This window comes from Suillus bovinus (genome assembly GCF_016758785.1).
Source record: "Suillus bovinus strain UH-Sbo-P2 chromosome Unknown EDB93scaffold_38, whole genome shotgun sequence".
NCBI lineage: Eukaryota > Fungi > Basidiomycota > Agaricomycetes > Boletales > Suillaceae > Suillus > Suillus bovinus.
Window position 1 is genome coordinate 267,866 of NW_024542094.1, and position 19,713 is coordinate 287,578.

The 19,713-nt window shown below is 45.2% G+C and overlaps 6 protein-coding genes across 6 annotated transcripts; 1 reads left to right on the forward strand and 5 right to left on the reverse strand.

Moving 5' to 3' along the window:
- Nucleotides 1-504: 504 nt before the first annotated feature.
- On the reverse strand, nt 505-927 carry EDB93DRAFT_1087685 (uncharacterized protein; the record flags this gene model as incomplete). The annotated part of the gene is made up of 2 exons (XM_041446067.1): nt 505-705; nt 766-927. The coding sequence occupies 2 exons, from the start codon at nt 925-927 to the stop codon at nt 505-507; spliced, it is 363 nt and encodes a 120-aa protein (XP_041306486.1).
- A 49-nt stretch (nt 928-976) lies between these two features.
- EDB93DRAFT_1251675 (uncharacterized protein) lies at nt 977-1,724 on the reverse strand (the record flags this gene model as incomplete). The annotated part of the gene is made up of 4 exons (XM_041453188.1): nt 977-1,128; nt 1,180-1,303; nt 1,356-1,519; nt 1,619-1,724. The coding sequence occupies 4 exons, from the start codon at nt 1,722-1,724 to the stop codon at nt 977-979; spliced, it is 546 nt and encodes a 181-aa protein (XP_041306487.1).
- A 1,278-nt stretch (nt 1,725-3,002) lies between these two features.
- Nucleotides 3,003-5,706, forward strand: EDB93DRAFT_1241288 (uncharacterized protein; the record flags this gene model as incomplete). Its single annotated transcript, XM_041451858.1, has 10 exons — nt 3,003-3,044; nt 3,274-3,495; nt 3,589-3,687; nt 3,781-4,030; nt 4,064-4,339; nt 4,367-4,427; nt 4,483-5,312; nt 5,366-5,407; nt 5,498-5,556; nt 5,584-5,706. The coding sequence occupies 10 exons, from the start codon at nt 3,003-3,005 to the stop codon at nt 5,704-5,706; spliced, it is 2,004 nt and encodes a 667-aa protein (XP_041306488.1).
- A 1,723-nt stretch (nt 5,707-7,429) lies between these two features.
- Nucleotides 7,430-8,041, reverse strand: EDB93DRAFT_1064561 (uncharacterized protein; the record flags this gene model as incomplete). Its single annotated transcript, XM_041444879.1, has 1 exon — nt 7,430-8,041. A coding segment is annotated over one exon (612 nt), but the record flags the coding sequence as incomplete, so codon positions are not given.
- A 7,671-nt stretch (nt 8,042-15,712) lies between these two features.
- EDB93DRAFT_1251679 (ribonuclease H-like domain-containing protein) lies at nt 15,713-18,193 on the reverse strand (the record flags this gene model as incomplete). The annotated part of the gene is made up of 6 exons (XM_041453189.1): nt 15,713-16,133; nt 16,190-16,419; nt 16,478-16,564; nt 16,643-16,734; nt 16,778-17,666; nt 17,717-18,193. 6 exons carry the CDS (start codon nt 18,191-18,193, stop codon nt 15,713-15,715), a joined length of 2,196 nt encoding a protein of 731 aa, XP_041306490.1.
- An 819-nt stretch (nt 18,194-19,012) lies between these two features.
- Nucleotides 19,013-19,636, reverse strand: EDB93DRAFT_540577 (uncharacterized protein). The gene has a single exon (XM_041456660.1). The coding sequence runs from the start codon at nt 19,454-19,456 to the stop codon at nt 19,052-19,054; it is 405 nt and encodes a 134-aa protein (XP_041306491.1). The 5' UTR covers nt 19,457-19,636; the 3' UTR covers nt 19,013-19,051.
- Nucleotides 19,637-19,713: the final 77 nt, after the last annotated feature.

The following is a 19,713-nucleotide window of genomic DNA, read 5'->3' on the forward strand; positions in this document are numbered from 1 at the left end:
ACAGGAACTGATCTATGCCACTGACCGAAATCAACAAAACTGAATATAATTTAGCGCATAGCACACAAAAATGTGTATAGTACCCAAGATATTGACACAGCAGCCTCAATTATCACCTGCTTCTACACTTCCATGATCTCGTGCCTCCCCTTTCATGCTTTTGTAGTCTCCTCCTCATACTCTCAAATCACATCATCGAATATATTATTGGTGAAGCCAGCAGGAGTAGCCTAAGCTGCCTGGAGTGTATTCACACCAGCATGGAGTCTTCCCAACAACATCAGTCATGATAATGAACAATAGTGGTCAGGAACATACCAAGCAACATCAAGGATAGTGTCAGTGATTTTACCAAGTAGTTTGTAAGCAGAAGTATGCTCGTCAAAGCACTGCAAGGAGCTGAGGTGAACCTGGTAGATAGGAGAATATGTAGCTGCCGAGAATTTAATGTCTTCCTTGACTCTGGTTATCCACTCATCGATGCAACATTCGATCTGTCAGATTTCACAAGTCAGTTGCGACATCAATACTGGATTGTTTGAACACACTCACAGCCGTGAGTATAAGCACAATAATTTCAACTGGTAAAGGCTCAAAATATTTACCGTAAATAAAACCCTCGTCACTGCAGTTCATAAACCACATGTCATTCACTGCTGACTGTATCAATTCCATTTTGTAAATGCCACATTTCATCTCCCAGTCCTGTTACTCTGCCAGTCAGACATTCACCAACGGTGGACCAAGTTGAAATGAGTAACACACCTTAAAAACAAAGCATGATCCATCCTTCAGTGATTCTGCCAGGTCACAATTTTGTTTAATGGCCACTGTTGATCGACTTGTGCGGAAGCCAAAGAATGATGTCATGAGTGCCTGCATTTTGGTTTTGAGTTCCCCACACACACGTGAAGTGCGCCTCATCATCTGCACAACATATAACATCAATCAGGATAGGATATTACAAAGTGACTACTTACCATCTTGACCAGTGAAGGAGTGAGTTGAAGACAACCAGTGGTGAGGAGTCGCTGTCACTGTGATCCTCACTCTCAGTGTCATCGCAGCTGCTGTCATCACTGCTGCTGTCACCACTGAGCATTGTGGGTCTCGTGACAGTCACAGAAGCTGACAAATGTATGTTAGTGTCGGAGATGTACATAACTTAAGCTACAGTACCTTTGTGTGGCTTACTGGTAGGTGAGAAAGACTTTGGAGCCAAGACAACTGGAGGAGGTTTGCTTGCACTGAATGTGAGTGCACGCGGCATAGATACCTTAGTGCGTACAAAGTGATCTAAGAACTACCATGTTGTGAGCAATGCGGCACCCAGGAGAATGAGACATGACACTGACCATGTTTTCTTCATCCCTGTCAATGTCGCTGTGCAGCTCAGTGGGCTCAGCATTGAACTCTTTGGGATTTTTTTGGTATGCAGCACGCAAAGCCTTCAATTTATGTTTCTCCATCTTTGCCTGTAAGTCTTTGTGGCGGTCTTCACCTTGATGAGATTTTGAGACTGTTGAGAAGAAGTGCATCAGACACATTGAGCAGGAACATCAGGCTGAGTCCTATTTATGTCTGTAAGTCTCTCATTCAGTTGGTCGGCATTTCCGACCGCTTGCAGTGCGTCCTGCAGTTGACTCCATCTTGGCGCATAGGTCCTCCTGCGCCTTCAAAATTGACTTTTTGGCCGGATTCTTCGAGTTTGCTTTCACTGCCATGATTATAGGTAAGTAACAACAAAATAATGGACAGACGTGCCTTTAAAACCCTGCTGCGGTGTGCAATCAACAAACAATTTTTGAGTTTGGTTGACTTGAATGTTAAAGTTTCATCTAACTGAGCGGCGTCAATATAACAGCATAAGAGGGACAGATCGACTTTCCTTTCAACCCAGAGATGGATACCAAAGTTGTACAAAGGTAGGATACTCGACTATAGGCAATAACAGATGCTGATACCTTAGCAGGGCTGTTGCTCCTCTGAGTCATCCCTTTCATGTGGTTCGTGCTCCAGGGCAGGCCAATGGGGGTCCTGAGGTCCTGTATCCATTGCCACCATTTCGTCAAACACCTGGACCCATCCAAGCATCTCAAACTTACCTTTGAACACTTATATTAGAATGCTGGGATGCTGAGATAAGGTGCTGTGAAGAGGCATGCAAAGCGCAACTCTTAGAGCACATCCAGGGTCCTAATACTCACCAAACCTTTGTGCGGGAGATGATAGTTGTGCGTTGGAACACAGAGAAGAAGCATTGTGAGGAGGCATGCAAAGTCCAATTGTTGGAGCTACTACTTGCAGCCCATGGCATCACTACTCTAGTTTAGTCAGTTTTGTCAGTAGTAATTCAGGCAAGAATGATGGTGCACATGTAGGCGCCAGGCAATCTTGTGGGTTCTTAGAAGAAAATTTAACCATCAAGTGTCAGGCAATCTTGTGGGTTCCTAGAAGAAAATTTTACCATTGACTGTGGTTTGACCATCAAAGGCGGTAGGCAATCATCCCTAGAAGAAAATTTTACATTGATGGTGGTTTGACCATTGAAGGTGGTAGGCAATCATGTGGGTTTCTAGAAGAAAATTTTACCATCAACAGCAGTGTTGCCAGGGCTGATGATAAGCACCCTGCCCTAGTGGGCGGTGTTGCCAGGGCTGACAATAAGCACCCTGCCCTATTTTAGTCAGTTTAGTCAGTTGTAATTCAGACAAGAATGATGGTGCACATGTAGGTGGCAGGCAATCTTGTGGGTTCTTAGAAGAAATTTTTACCATTGACGGTGGAGGGCAGTTTGACCATTGAAGGTGGCAGGCAATCTTGTGGGATCTTAGAAGAAAATTTTACCATTGATGGCGAGAGCTCAGGGTGAGGGCAGTGAAAAATGAAATGTTGCCTCAGTGGGTTGTGTTGGTGTGTGGGGTCATGTAGTGTTGTGTGTTGTGGCATCAACGGTACTAGTAAGTAGTTGCGGTAATGACAGAGCACTGGACGGATGAACCATGCCTCTACAAACCATACCTTACTGTGTATTCTGCGGCAAGGTAACAACAACATGCGAAGGTCTCAAGAGACATGTCATAGGACATCCTGAATGTCAAAGGCAATGGGCATTAATGATTGAAGACGTTGAAGCAGATAATTTGGACTGAGGAGTTTTTGAAGTTACTGATAGTACGTTGAAAGCATCAACTGAGCTCACAATGTTGATACAATGACTAGACACAAAACTGTACAAAACTCTCATTTCATAACAACCGCTCATTCTTGCAGAAGATTGATGAACTTCCACATGGACCGGGATGGAGTTGCAGGAAGATTACTGTGCGTGGTAACCTTGAAGATGAGAATGGAGCACCGTTGCAAGAAGAGCTCAAACTTTGGAGCTGTGATCCTGTAGAGTGTGTCAAAGAGCTTATTGGCAACCCTTTCTTCAAGGAAGATATGGCCTACTCACCTGCCAGAGCATATGCAGACCACACAGGGCAACATAGAGTGATTGACAAGATGTGGATGGCCGACTGGTGGGCGAGACTCAAGTAAGACTGTTTGAGAGAGAACAACAAAAAAATGTACTGACCTTGTGAGCAGAAAGCCCTGCCCAAAGGTGCCATGATAGCACCAATTATTCTATCGTCGGACAAAACCAGCTTATCGCAGTTCAAAGGAGACAAGTCAGCATGGCCTGTGTATATGTCCATTGGCAATATCACCAAAGCAAAAAGGCATCAGGCATCAGCATGAGCCACAGTGCTTATTGGTTACTTACCCACAGGAAAGCTAGACTGCTTCACTTCTGATGCATGCTCTCTGGCTGGATACAGACTCTTTCATCATTGCATGGCCCTACTCCTCCATACTCTCATTACTGCTGGACAAAACAGAGTCGAAATGGTGTGTGCGGACTCACTGGTTCGTCATGTCTACCCGATACTGGCTGCATATGTTGCTGATTTTCCTGAGCAGTGTTTGGTTTCCTGTTGTAAAGAGAATTGGTGTCCCAAGTGTCTGGTGGCAGCGAATGAGCGAGGTGATGGATTCGAGTCTGCAATGCATGATCCAGAGTCAACAAAAGATATTCTAGAAAGGTGCAATATTGGTCAGCATCCTCCAGAATTCAAGGAGAATGGTCTACGTGCAGTTTATAAACTGTTCCGGGCCGAAATGCCTCATGCCAACATTTTCCTGGCTTTCACCCCCGATCTTTTGCATCAAACCCATAAAGGCATGTTTAAAGACCACCTCATGAAGTGGTGCATCAATATTATTGGGGAAGATGAGATGGATGTGCGATTCAAGGCCATCCCAGATTATCCAGGACTCCATCACTTCAAGAAAGGTATTTCGACTGTGAAACAATGAACAGGAAGTGAGCATAAAGAGATGCAGCGAGTTTTTGTTGGCTTACTTACCGGAGCGGTGCCTAGGTGTGTGTGTGATGAGTCATTGAAGATGGTTGTTTGTTGATGTCATGCTGCACAGTCGTGTCTTGGTAGTTGCGCAATCAATTCTTGACTTTTCCTATTATGCCCAGCTCCAAATTCACACAACTGAAATGCACAAAGCCCTACAAACTGCTTTGGGAGTCTTTCATGCAAATAAAGATGTCCTGAAGGAACTCGCCATTCGAGAACATTTCAATATACCAAAACTACATCAACTCACTCATTATGTCCAGTCGATCATGTTGTTTGGTGCAGCTGATGGCCTTAACACCGAGCTTCCTGAGTGCTTGCACATTGATTTTGCAAAAGACGCTTACCGCGCTAGCAACAAACGGGACTATGAAGAACAGATGGTTTTGTGGCTTCAACATCAGGAAGCAGTGTTTTTGCATGGTGCATACTTGAATTGGATATCACAACAGTCTCCCCTGCCAGCAGGTCACACAGAGCATCATTCCTTCGACTCAGACTCAGACTTGGAAGAAAAAGAGGCTGCATCTCCCAACTTGAACACAACGACAACAGGGCACACCCTCGCAAAGGTTCCAGCACATCCTCACCAGACAGTTGGAAATATTGTGACAGCGCATGGTGCTATCAATTTTCTCTCCGCTCTGCAAACTTTTCTGCACAAGAACCTTCCACATATCGCCATTGTACCTGGCATTCATGACTGTTTTGATATTCATCATCAAGTGGTCATCGAGGCACAACCAGATCAACAAGTAAGTGACACTCCCAACTGGTGGCACATTAGAGCAAGGCCAGAAGTGGTAGCATCTGGCCATAAGCCTGGTTGCCCTGCTCATTTCGACATGGCATTGATCTCAGATGGGCCTCGGTCTTTGCCCTTGCACACTCTTGAAGGTATTTTTTTTTTGGACTTGTTGACACTTATATTTGACTGTGATGTGTTGCAGGTGTGCAAGTAGCTCAGGTTCATGCTATATTCACCCTCCCTCGTCAGTTCGGCATATACCCCAGAGCCCTCGCTTACATCGAGTGGTTTACACCTTTCAGACATCCAGACCTTTCCTCTTGATTGCAACAAGTCTCTCGCTTGACACACCAACTCTGCCACAATGCTGCTGTCATCCATGTCGATGAAATTGTATGACCATGTCACCTAATACCAAAGATGGGACAATCAGTAGATACGACATTGAGAAGTGGAAATGCATATGAGGCGGCAAATGATTTTTATTTTAATCAATTCATTGACGGTGAGATGTTTGGCATGTCTGTCATAAATAGTTTGTAGTAAGTATATAGTGTCATGTGTCGGGTGCAACCTGTAGCCATCTGCAGTCACTTGTTTGCCTGACTGAGTTCCATAGCTGCGTGTAGTGAAGCTGGATGCAACCTGTAGCCATCTGCAGTCACTTTTTTGCCTGACTGAGTTTCATAGCTGCCTGTAGTGAAGCTTTGCACTACATAGTACTACATAGCTCGAAATAGTATTGCACGTGCCTATATATTGCTACAGCACCTATGAGTGCCTACATAGTGCTATATAGCTGCCACCAGGACTATGGCAATACAGTGTTTTTCCTGATGACTGAAGGACTTTCTGAAGGGTAGGTTTTGTTGTGGGTAGTAGTAACCTGCCTAAAAGCTTGCCTCCACAGGGAGACCTCCCCTTAGATCCTATTCAAGACCGCAGTGTGTTTTATAGAACCTCCAGCATTATCTTCTAGTGAACGCGCTATGTGAACACGAGTTGCGAGGAGGAGCCGACAAACATACCTTGAGAAGCAACAAAAACTCAACAATGAGTTCAAGATATGTACCTGGATCACCGATGAAATGAACTTCTCACTGGAGGTTCTATGAAACACACCATGGTCCTGAACAGGATTTAAAGGGAGGCTTCCCTGCAGTGATTAGGCAGGTTACTACCTACTAGTACAACCTTGAAAGGCTTTCGGTACCTTTATGACAAGGGTGTTGGTGACTATGTACTTACAACTCGAAATTTTCACTGTAATTGATCATATCTAGCAGTAGCAAAATTACTGTAGCAATCAATTCAATTCGACGGTCACACATCACAGTCGGTGGTGTCGGTGTCAAAATTAGGTAGTTGTCACACATAACATCAGTGTGTGTCGAAACCATTTGACGTCACAACAAACATTAAATTTTGCTTCCGTGGTGACCACAGATTTGCGTGTGGTACACGACTCCGGATTCATGGTGTAAGTGTGCGATGCACAAAATGTTTTGGCTACTAATAAAATCTAGCTCTCGTCATCATGATGGCGCCAGAATAAGTGTGAGTACAAAGAATTCACTTTTTTCTTCCTTCTCCCCCGCCCTAATTCCATTGCATCTTCCAGGTTCTCACAATCATTACCCTCCACCTCAGGTACCACATCCACTACAAAGTCCATGGTCTCGACTTCTCCTTTGGAGGTAAGCACTCCAACTGGTCTCTCAGATCCTGTATGAATGTTGCCACTCAACATGTCTGCAATAACAGATGAACACGGCACATCAGTATCATCACCCTCAGGGAGACCATCGAGCTCTGCCTCATCGCCAAGGACCTCTATGCTATCACCATCTTTCGCCTTCTCTCCTGTTTGCCTGGTGAGTTTGTCCCAAAACTCTGGTTCATCATTTTTCAAATTCCTCAACTTCTCTTGTGCAGTATAACTGGTGAGACTTTGGTACAAGAGGTTAAAGCCACGCACACAACACATCTCAAACGACTAAAACAAAATTTTAGTGCCTCGATGTAATGGTGAGTTTTTTTTACTTACCTTTTTCACAATGTCCAGTGTGTTTACAATGTTGAATGCATCCCACAGCCATGTCATGCTGCGATTACGAAGAACTCCGATCTGCTTGTCAACAAAAAGGTGTGTCTCCTCACGCGCAAGCTGATTCAACATTTCCAAGACTACATCACTATTATACGAGCACTTCAAGGAGTGTTTGAAGACTTGCTGGATCCCAATGTCACATGGCTGAAACAAGCCAGTGCAACCTCCAGGTACATAGTGCAACCCAATAGTTGGGTGGTGTATCTTCATCCATGACCAAAACTCTTCTGACCTGTGCATGGACCAGACATCAATTTGCCAGATTGTCTTCTGCATCTGCGGTAGACCTAGCTCTTGCTTCTTCTGCTCGAAGTAAGGAGCAATGATGTTGTCAATGAGGGAGTGCATGGTCATGTGTGTGGACCAGTAAGTTTTTGTGTTCAAATATTCAAATTGAAATCCGGCACTGATACAGTTTTCATAGTTTGGTGCGGACTGGCTTGGGCAGGACCCTTTTGAGTAACCCTGATAGATGGCTTGCAGGGGCAGCATTGTGCCATCGTTCGAAATGGAAACCATGATGGTAAATGCTCGTTTCTTGTCATTGCCAACAGTTGAAATTTGCTTTGCTCCAGTTTTCGCCCATGTGAGTTGGCAGCCCTGTGCATACACAACCTGGGTTTGGTCAGAATTAATGTAGAGTGTGGAGGGGATATCTTCCTTTCTGATGGTGTACGCTAATCGAAAGAACAAGTGCTCGCATAGTTCCTCCCAATTTTCAGGTATCTTTTGTGCAGCGTGAGTTGCATGTCTCTCTGACCAATCCAAGGTATGATGTAGCCAGCGTCGAACAAATGTGTCGGAGCACTAAAATCGGGATTCGTCTTGAGCTCGCTGATGAAAGATCTGTGGTGCCAAATCCAAGATGACAGCAATCATGATTGCTCAAACTGTCACGAGGGTAAGGACTGCTCCACCTTCTCAAAGTCCTTCTAGACGCTTGACAATGACTTGCTCAACAGCTGGGTAATTTGTCCAAATCACATTAGGGTGGGTCGATGATGAGATACTTAGTAAGTCAACATACCAAAATTCCCTTTGTACCTCCTTTTGAGTGGCCCTGATGATTACCTAGCTCTGCCATGCGGATCGCAGCATCTGTCTATCTTGGTTTTTCCACACAGTCAATCCAGCCCTCAACTGTTGATCATGCAAGGCCTTTGAAAATTATGGGGTCTTTTTGCTGTAAGTATCAAACAAGACATGACGAGCTCCACATAACTGATGGATGTTTAGTGGCATTGTCAGTTTGAGCCCATGTAAATAGGCCATGCCAGTTATGGTAGACTGCATCCTGCTTTTCATGTACATGTTTTTGCCCAGGTTTATGCTTTGTGTTCCGATGCTGACACTGATGTTCTCTTGTAGCTCGATTGGGTCTTGACAACTCTGCAATAGAGGTTCGTGCTTGCTTTGCTGTACCGTCTTTCATGGTGGTCATATCTAGTACACATCGCTGATGTCTCATTGGTCAAATGCTCAAGTACCAAACCAGATAGCTGCACACCTTGAGATTCTGTTTGGTTCCTCCAGGACTCCGTTTGCCCCTTGCGATTTCATCATCGCGCTGTTGCTGGCGATGTTTCTGCTGTCTTTTCTTATTCTCCTCCCTAACCACTATTTTCCGCCTTTGGTCTGCTATCTCCTGGTATTCCTGAGCCTGTTGCCATTCCTCGTCCAGCTTGGCTTCAACCTTGGTGAGTTGAGCGCAAAGTTATTCATGTGTACAAGGCTTTAAGGACCTCATTAGGCCATGTGCATGTCCAGCCTTTTGGTCTTTGATAGCATCGTGAATTGCAGATTGGCATGATTCTTTGGTACGTGGTTTGTTGTCCGGAGTGATGGATGTCGTGCTCAGTTCCTCTGACTCTGAGTCAAACGAGTAGCCCAGGGATGTATCAGGGCCAGTGTCAGGATGTGGTGAGTCACCCGCTGTTTGAATAGGTGACGAGTCAACTGTTGAGCATTTTTTACCAGTGAGTGCAGGCACAAAATTCTAAAAAAATGTAAGTGCTTGTAATATTGTTAAGCTAAGCTACGTGCCTGATTGAGGTGCCGGTCAATCACATCTAGCATGACTTTGAGCCTACCATTCCTAACTTGCAAAGCCAGGATCAAGGGGTATTCCGAGGGGAGAACATGATGTGCAAGTGCATTAAATGAGAGAAGCCTGCATGAGAAGCTATCCTGCTGGTGGGTGATAATAAGTGATTCCTCTTTGAAATGTTGACCAGTGTGATGGTGTGTCCACCAGTGTAGCACTGCAAGGAACCCAGTCGGAGGTTTTTTATAGATGGAATCACCATAGAAGATTGTAGAGGATTCAAAGTTGATGATGACTGCAGCCCAGTGGTTGTCATGGACGTTAACCAAGAATACAATACAACTGCTGAGGCCTGAAGCCATCACATCTCCTGTTTCACTGTGCACGTGCAAAATACTGGCCCTCGTATTACCCTGAGCTGTGTATTTCATATGCCTTCGTCAAGAAGCCATAAAAGTAAATGTTCTCGATCTCGATCTTTTTCTGTTGTGGCTGACGCTGAAGTCTCCTCTGCAGTAGGTCGAGCATCTGATTTTCATGGACATCCGACAGCCACTCGTCAGTAGCATATGCTGTTAGCTCGACAACGGGCTCTGCAACAGCAAAACCATTGAGTTTCTCAGTCCACGAAATGCAGGTAAGAGCATTATAAATCTTTGTTGAAATCTTCGAGCTTCTTCACCCTCCTCATTTTTCCATAGCTGAGTCCTCCTTTCCATGTTTTGCTCAGCCCAGATCCATGATTCAAGATGTTTGTGACAAAGCATTGCAACTTCACACCAGTAGGTGAGAACCCAGAGTGGGAGTTGTGTCTTGGTGGCATCACCTGTAAGATGTGCACACTCCAGCGACAATGCTCCATTCTCTACGGCCTCGGAACTTGATTTGGAAAGCATGTCAAGTGTTTGTGTCAGGAAAATCTTGTATGAGCTGGGCATCACAAAGGGATGGCTGATCTTTAGCGAAGAATGCTTCAACACTTGTGTGTTTTGTAGTGACCATGATGGCAGGAAATTTGAAGGATAAGAATTCGAGCATGGACAGGTTTCCTTGGGGGAGAATCTGAATGAGAGCATCCTTTGGTAGCTCAAGGAGGGGGTGCATTTGTTGAGGGGCTTTAATGACATTCATTTCAATACAATGTTGTTGTCCTTAACCTCCAAAATGAAAACTTAACATTTCATACTTATCATGGTACTGCCTAATTAGGAATATTTTAGGTGTAAGTACTTAGTCATCACATTGGTGTTGACTTGTGGTGTCGAAAATTTTCAGCATGTCACACATCACAGGCCTAAGTGTCGGAATGTCAAATCGACCTGGCATGTCATGGTCACATGGGGGTGCCGAATTGAGTTGATTCCTACAGTATATCCTTCTGGAATATCAAGGTCTCATCAATTCACTGATGAACTTGAAGGACTAATAAAACAGCGACCTTTTCTAGAATCTTTTTTTCACACAGTCATTATCATTGAAAATTGCAATTATATCCAGCAACAGTTATAAAATGTACTTGAACATGCTAAACATCCATATACTGCCTCTATGCATGGCTAGCCTCTTAGTAGCTCGAGGGAACTCTCTGACCTAGAAAGCTTCTGAATAAGTCAACTCCTCAAAGCCTTTGCATAACAGACCACAACCATCACCAAAAGTTCGAAAACCAGATATGGGAAGCTAAGGTGATAGCATTGCACAACACCCATCAACAGCTACATCAGGCCCACCAAGCGCCACCAGTACAAGGCATCCTGGGATTGCTAGATCAAGGAACTCAATTTAAGCTCATTGTCCATCATATGCTGGGTGGTTCGTCATATGCTGACACTTCTAATGCCTGCTGAATCATTCTAATTGCTTATCAAACTAGTATCATATCAAAAAATGTTTTATTGTTTTGCAGTAAATACATGATAGATTACAAAATTGAGAGTAAGGTGCGAGCTCGAGAGAATGGCAGAGGTAAGAAGTAACATGACTGGTAGAAATACTGCAGATATGTGACATATTGCAGTAGTAAATGTGCAGGTAGGCAAACCTATACAAGAAAATGTTGTCAGGAAGATAACCAGAAAAGAAATTGTGCATGCACCAGACCACCAGATTACTTCGAAGTCCCATGCACTGCGCCCCTCGATCCTGAATTCTATATTGGATCCTATAAGTGGATATATGCACCATTAATAGAATCCTACATTACTGCTAATAACTTACTTTGTTGTTTTGAGAGTCGGATATTAGGCTACATGGTGCCATGCCCAGTAATTCATATGATGAATGATGGGAGAGAGATGTAGATGAGAGATGACGAAGGAGGCAGAATTTGCGAAGTCCGTTGTTTAGACTTGTTGATGTCGGAGCTTCAAATGCTTCAACGGTCGTCGATTGAACACTTCAAGGGTGTTTACCAATGTTTATAAATTTATTGAACAACAAAGGAATACCATGGAGCTTAGTAATTTTGCATTAGAACTACTACTAAGATACTGGGGGTGTATCCAGGCTGAGAGAAAGAGTAGCATATCCATATCAGAGTACTATCATAATGACAGGAGTATATCATTGAATATCAGATACATGCAACAATGGTATGCTACTAGCTACTTGACATCATAATGATCAAGTCCTTCTTTGACCTTCACAATCGCCATCATCCATGATCATAAATATTTGTCAACATCAGCCCAATCAGGGAATACCTGAATTTTGAAGTTTTGGTGATGACAATGCTTGTACTCTGCTCCGCTCATGCACCAGTCCCGCAGTCTGGCTCAGCTGAGAGCTACGGCGAATTCTAATACAAGTTCTACCATTGCGCTATTTGTGCAGCTCTATGCCTCTGAAAACGACATCATGATCTTGTATTGATATGGCCGCCATCTCAAACCGATATGTAATGTATCATGATTTTCCTCACAGTATGACTGTTAACGGACAGTCTAGCCCAGAAAATGTTGCTCTCATTTTGCATCATAATCATTATATTAGCATATCACTGGTTGCGTGCCCTCCTCATATCTCCAGTTGGCTTGTGGAGTCTTGTGTTAGCCTAAGGTCGAACCATAGTTTCCATCTCAAACGTATTGCGGAGTGCTTTGAGTGTTCGAGTGGTCACATTACATAACCCCCATTCGATTACTACATTCATGTTAAGAAGTACGCTGGGTCCCGACGCAGTGGACGTCCAAGGTAAGTGTCCTTGCACATTTACAAATTAAAAATGCAACTGACCCTATGCATCACAGTTTCAGACCTTTATGATTCTACCATGACGCGTCTTCACATCTGCCATTTTTTACTGCGCTATAATATATGACTTTTTTTCTTGTGCTCGAGCTCGCTTGCTACTGTCTTAACCAGGTGCCACTGCCGAGGTTCATGGCTGTGGTCGAGTGTGCTGCGACAATGTCGTTGTTCCCATAATTGGATCCTGATTGTGTCTCTCCAAATCTGATATCATCCTTTAGTGGAGAAGTACCAGCACTCTCTTGATCGTCACATTCTAAGTTTATAATTGGTCAGTGATCTTTGTGTTATTGTGGACTGATGCACTTGTGGTGATACAAAGCAGTTTGATTCCACAGATGCGTCTCCTGTGGTGAAGTGTCCACAGACACTTGCCTTTTTCTGACGTGTTGTCGGGGGATAATGCCAGATTGATGCCTTTGGTGCACGACCACAGTCGTCTTTTGTCTGCTGTTTCCCAGCCTGTCTAGTGGTATAAAATACTGAGTTGTTATCTGCTTTTCTCTCGTCTTTATCTTCACTGCATTCGTTCATCTTAGCCACCTCGCTTGTCAATTCATTGATATGTCTATGTGAGTCTGCTCGCACGTCAGGTCGATATCTTTATATCCTAACGATGCCTTTCATATCTGGGTCCTCGTCTTGCAGCCTTCAAATGCCATTCAATAAGTCAGTGTTCTATCTCCAGTTCGAGGACGCGCTTCATCTCATGATTTTCCTAGCAATTCTGTGCCCATGTCAGATGGTCATATGCCCCTCCCTGGCGACCCCAATTTTGTTCCATTGTCCAAGGAAGACATGGTTAAGTTGATCACCCAAAGCGACAAGGCATTCCTCGAAGTGACCACACAGCTGGATGTGTACGTGGCTCTACCTCATTGAAATCACTTACTCAAACTCACACTCTTGGACAGATTGTCTAAGGATACTGAGGAATTCATGCGTGGTATAGTGAACCAAAACGCGCTGGCAGGCCCAGTCGATGCTCACATTGATGGGTAAGCCAATCACATTAGCCTACTACCCAGGACAAGCAACTCACATCCAGCGACAGATCAAACTACGATGAAATCCTGATGCAACAAGGGTACTTGCACTTGTAGCTCATTTCTCTCCATTAATATTACTTATTTGTTTCTTCAGGACCTGGGATAATTCACAAGATGTTCAAAATCCTCAGGCGTTGTTTCTGATCTTGGAGAGTTTCACGGCCCCGGAGGCCAGTCTCCCCCAGTTGTCCCACATCGATCAGGGACTCTACTACCCTTCACAGACCTCTGGCGTCCCTCAAGTGTCCTCGCAAGGTCAGACATGGCCCCAACACAAATATAAACCTGGATACCTGAAGAACGGGCCTCCCAGTGTGTATTATACGCAGCCCTCTGCCGCACTGCAAGGCCCTCCATGTTCCCAGCATGGATGTAACCCTCCATATCATTACAATGGACCCCCTAGTGCGTATTATTCGCAGCCATCTTCGGTCGTTCCAGCACCGCCGCAAGGCCACGCATGGCCCCAACATGAATATAATTCTGGTTATCATTCCAATGGACCCCCTTCTATGGTCGTTCCAGCACCTCCCCAACACGGATATCATCCCACTCCTTCCTACCCTTACCAACCTCATAATATCGCAGATCCGTTCAACGCATATCACCCAACCGTGGTATCCCCCAAAGGTCAATATGCTCCCTTGCAGACAGAATATAGTGGAGCTTCGAGCACGGAGCCATATTTCTCTGCTCTCAACATGACGACATCTGCCATGCCTCAAAAGCGTATACCATGCCACACCTTCAATTCTGAGAATGGTCTCAGCTCGTCCATCGCACCAAGATTGCGCAAGTGCGGACGTCGGAATGTCGCTGGTGCCTCCACATTGGGAAAGTTTGGTCCATATATGTCAGTGGACGCCAGTGCCACGGTCATGGTCATGCCTATTTACGACCCAGAGCCTGTGGAACATCAGCAGCTGAAGGACGCATGATTCCTACAGTAACCCACTTCAAATAAGGAGATTTGGGGTGATGGAACTGGATGATCACTATCCTGATGAATCCAACAACATCATGGAGGAACTCTCACCAGAATTGACCTGCGTGCACTTATGCAATTGGACAGACCAGCCATGTGGTCTGTTCATAGAGATGAACAAGGCCCGGATCGACAACCACCTGTTATGGTGGCATGGCGTCGAAGTCAGGAACTCCAAGGCTACCTGCAAATTTGGAGATTGCTCAGACACGGAGATAAACAGATTAAGCCGTCACATTGAAGGGGTGCACTTTGCTACGTCCTACCAGTGCCCTTATTGCAATAAAACGTGGTCGAGGAATGATGCTGTGACTCGGCATCAGAAAAAGTGCAAATCATTGCTTGATAGCAGGGACCACGTTGAGCGTGCAAAGTACACCTTCTGTCTCCAAGCGGTGGTCAAGTTGGTTTCCGGATACATCGTTCCTGCGAAGAAGAAGAACGCAGCCTAGGACTGTGTTTGAATATGTACGTCCCCCTTATCCCGCATCTGTTGCTGCTGCTGACATCACTTCTTATTTCTGTGTTCTAGTACTTACTTCAATCATTGAAACAATTGCTCTCTACGCCTAATAACACTCGTTTTCTATTACTTACATTCCTTTTGAAAATTCTCTTTACGGCTCACGACACTCATTTCATTATATCAACATTCATTGTGAACATTCTCTCTATGGCTAACGACACTCATTTCACTCTATTACCCCCTTTGAATATTCATTCAATGCTTTCTCGTTCTTGCTTTGTGCATCTTCTAATAGTATGACATTGATAGACTGTCTTGGAATGTGCCAAGGCCCGGAATACCCCGGCGCGTTGGACGTCAAATTCATATAAGTCCCATATGGGCCAAAGCTGGGTACCCTCATTGATAACCATGCACGCCCATTCCTGTAATCAATGCACCACGACACCGTTCACTGTTCACTTTTCCTTCCTTGCGCGCAGCAACTCAGTTATCCCAGCTCTTTGGATCAACAGGTAACAATGCTAGCTCTGTAATAGCCTATGGTAACTTCACATCATCATATTTTGCTCAGGATCGAACATTTTAAATAAAAAGCATGTAAGAACTCATACAGATACACATTCAAGTTGCCCATGCCATCTCTTCAGATATAGAACATCGTCTCCTTCAAATTGGGATGAACGCCATCACACCATGCTTCAAGAGCAGCGTCATAAACACGTTGTTTGGCTGCCTCCCTTTCGTCTGCCGCCACAGCCTTTCCTTTACCCTTGCCCTTACTTTCTCCTTTCTGACTCGAGGAGCCAGGTGCAGGAAGCTGCTCTGAGTTTAGAAATCCATCAAGGTAACACCGCACCCGCTCGCATGCCAGGTCAGCATAATACGCGAGGGGCACAAGGCTCACTGCCTTGGTGGCACGAGCATATAAGTAACTAGCGGTGTGTGTGCCCTGCTGTATGTCGTCAGTGCTAAGACCACTCTCATCATAGATGACTGTGTAGTGAGGAGGTCGCGCGTGGCCCTTGATCCCATCATGAGCTTGCAAATAGAAGTCGAAATCATGACTGGCAAAGATGAAGATATGAGCTGACTTCCATTTCACAGGTCGATAAAGACTTACACGGCGGTGATGCGTCTATCAACGACTGTTCCGGGACGCGTGTTTCCGTTTCGGCTCTGGTTCTTCTGGTCTTTCGGCCTGAAGCGAGCATGGTGCCGTTTCCCACAGATGATAATACTCAAGTGGGGCTGATACTCAGCAAGGTCCTTGGTTTCTTTGTGGATAGCCTTGAAGGCATCCAGAATCTTGTCCTTCTCAGAGCCGTGCTCGAGTACTGTGTCGAACTGACCCTAGAATGTAGGTGAGAGTTCTGATCAGGTATGTAAGGTGGAAGGATTATCGACTTACTTCTGAGACACCATCTCTGTAGACGATTACTCTCTCAGGGAGGAAACCACTCTTTTTTTTGTACGCTTTCAGCTGCTTTAGCATTATCTTTGTCAGTTCATTTATCATTTATGGGTGTCAATCAGCTATACGAAGGTAAAAAAAATGTTTGTTAAAGCAGCACACCTCTTTCTTTGACTGCTGACACCTCAAACTTGCAGGGCATTGCGCGAAAGACTGATCAATAGTGGCGATTACTGCAGCGATGGATGGGGTGCCTGGCTTGCTGGAAGGTCCAGGGTGAGTAACATCCATGCCCACAAGCATCGTGCTCTTCGTAGTGAGCCAATTCGTGCTTTCGACAGTCGAGCATATGATTGATGCCCCCAAGTTTCTGATTGAGCTTCAGAGCGACGTTGGCGTAGTACTGCTGCGGACCCTTATTTTTCAGGACCTTGTTCAGGACAATCGTGACAGAATGTATCCCGAACTCGACATCGCAGATGCGTTTGACGCCGGGGTATAGTTTCGTATCACGGAAAGGCAGGAGGACAAGTACGAACAGCAGATTGTCCTTCACAAGGTTCTGGATTGTCCGCTTGATTTCCATTATACCCTTCGACCGATCCCTGTCCTGAGATTGTCGGGGCAAGTGGGACGTTCTAATAGTCGGATCCTGGTTTTTGAAAGTCATTCCTGACTTCTTACAACCTTCTCTGAGCCCTGTCCACACTTTGGACACGTCGTCATCATTAGGAGGATACCCATCAGACACGACCAGAACTGCCCATTTGGCAACAGAAGCTCCAGTGTGGAATTTCACATTCGCGAGGTTCCAACTTCCTCTTGCCGGCTGCATGCAAAGAGGACCGTGACGGTATTGTAGACTTTTTGGCGGAGGAAGCTCTCGCCCAGGAACATCGGTCATCGTCTTGCTGATCGATATACCGAACTTGTCTAAAAGGCTCACTTTGGGTTCCATCAAAGCAAGCGAGGGTAATCCTTTGTTGATGATCTCTTCGAAGTTGACTTCCGGCGACCAGCAGGCATAATTCAGCATCTTCGTGGTCTCTTGATCATTAAGAAGACCTCTGAATGGCTGTGATTCAATCATACACAGCTCCAGTGGAACATAGTTCGCCCTCCTCGCTGTCCCAAGGTCAGCGACTGGAAGATCTGGACGCTTCAGCGATATCTTGTGAGCTAGTGTCTTGCGATCAGCTTAATGAACAACGGCTAGTAAATAAATGGCGATATTACCGGTTTGAAAATGCTCGGCGACTGAAATCCGGCGTCCATCCTTTTCAAACATCGTTTTCTCTGCAGACAACGTGGTGATCTGTAACAGAGCGGGCGGTGCTTGGTGTAACCGAGATATGTGGTGGTCACTTTGATATTCTGAGCAAACCGCTGCAGAGTTGCGCCCCTGGAAAGATTCGCAAATTCTTTGTACGCCGAATCCAGTCGTGCGGGCTTGTAGAACGGTGTCATGCATACACCAACATTGATCATCAGCTCTCCGAAAACAGGCCTTGTAGACAAAAAGAAGCCTCTAAAAGCCTCCAAGCCGGTAAGCCCGGGCGAGAGCTCGTTTGCCTTGTAACACGGGAACCCGAAGTAGCGACTGTTTCCGACTCGAATCGCAGTCGACGATGCATGTTGTTGAAGAACAATGTTGTATGCAGATATGAGCGGGGAAATGTCGTAATTGTCATTGATATCGACGTCACAGTGCATGTACTAGATGTACCCACGAGTTCGTGCTCACCTAGTGTTCGTGTTTTTGCGCTAGCACATGCAAATCACCACAAATCATTTAGATATATAGAAATAAAATGATCCTGCATTGTCAATGAATATTTCTATGTCTTTCATTTTTTAAATCATTGTGTTGTGCAAGTGTCATGATACAATATATACCGTTTGGAGACAATTTTGCACACTGATCAGTGTCGGAAAGGCAGACTCACACCGATCTTAACCTCGGAAGTGTTTAGAACATTGATCCAGACATATATCTAGCTAAAATGACAACTTCCGAGGTTGATTTAGAAGACTATTGATGTGCAAGTGAAGGATATGATATCTGGCGTGACAATCTACTACAAGACGTTACATCATTTTAAAATCCCGCCATGCCGCAATGAATTTTTCACGGCACCAGCAAAGCACCTGACATGCACCATATCACACAGAACTTGTATTCAAATCAATAATATACATACATGTTATCGAATTTCTACTACTGTCGTCGAGCGGGCGCCTCGAACTTGCGTATGTGTAGCGCAAGTGTAGCGGACTTCGAATCGGCAACGTCGGCAACCTGTGACACAGTGTGACGAATGCACGAACACTAGGTGAGATTGACTAGAGGTGCTCGCTCATGCTGTAGCAACACAACAGATCAATTTTTTAGTATATAAAAATTTGGGCCATGTTGAGATGGTATTCTATCTACTAATGACTATCCGATATTTATTTTGTGTTGTGGATCGAGAGCAATACGCGAGACCGTAAAAAAGCACGAACACTCGGGTACATCTAGTATCTGGACAATAAAATTAACGCAACAAGGCACGTCTCGTGGCTCAGTGCTTACTGCTTGAATTTGCTAACATCGCATTTGCGAAGCAATTCGAGGGAGACAGTATATTCTGGCAAGTTTGGGCCAGGCGTCTGTCCATCTTCGAAGAACCTCACAGAAATCTGCATGGGTTGGGGCAACTCCCTGGAAGATACTAACGTCTCTCTCCCGTCAAATGCTACGAAGGACCTGACACTTTGCCAAGTCAGGTTATTGGTCTGCTCAAGTAACAGTAGGAGACGACGCTGAACATCTTTGGCGTTCCTGGTCGGTTCGACTTTCACATGATACGTATAAATATGTGTATTTGTGATCTTCATTGCGAAGAAGTTGGCAACCAGTGTGACCGATTCTCCGAGGGTGCCAAACCCTGGACGGATAGGACGTTCATACCGAATGCCAACTTCACGACGCATCTTTTCTAGCGCTTGCTCATGAGACTGGAGCAATTCATCAGCTTTACCTCCTTGAGAGGCCTGCTGCGGCCTCGGGCTAGCAGGTAGCCCAGACTCGGAGGTGCTTCGTGCAGGGCCTGCAGCAGGGTTCTGTCACCTAACAGGGCCCCACTTGGCTCCTCCACGACCACGGGTGGCTCTGGTCTGAGCTTGGTTTGTAGGATTGCAATTGGAGGTATTCATGACGGTAAAGGAGTAAAAAGAGTCGATTTGGGAAC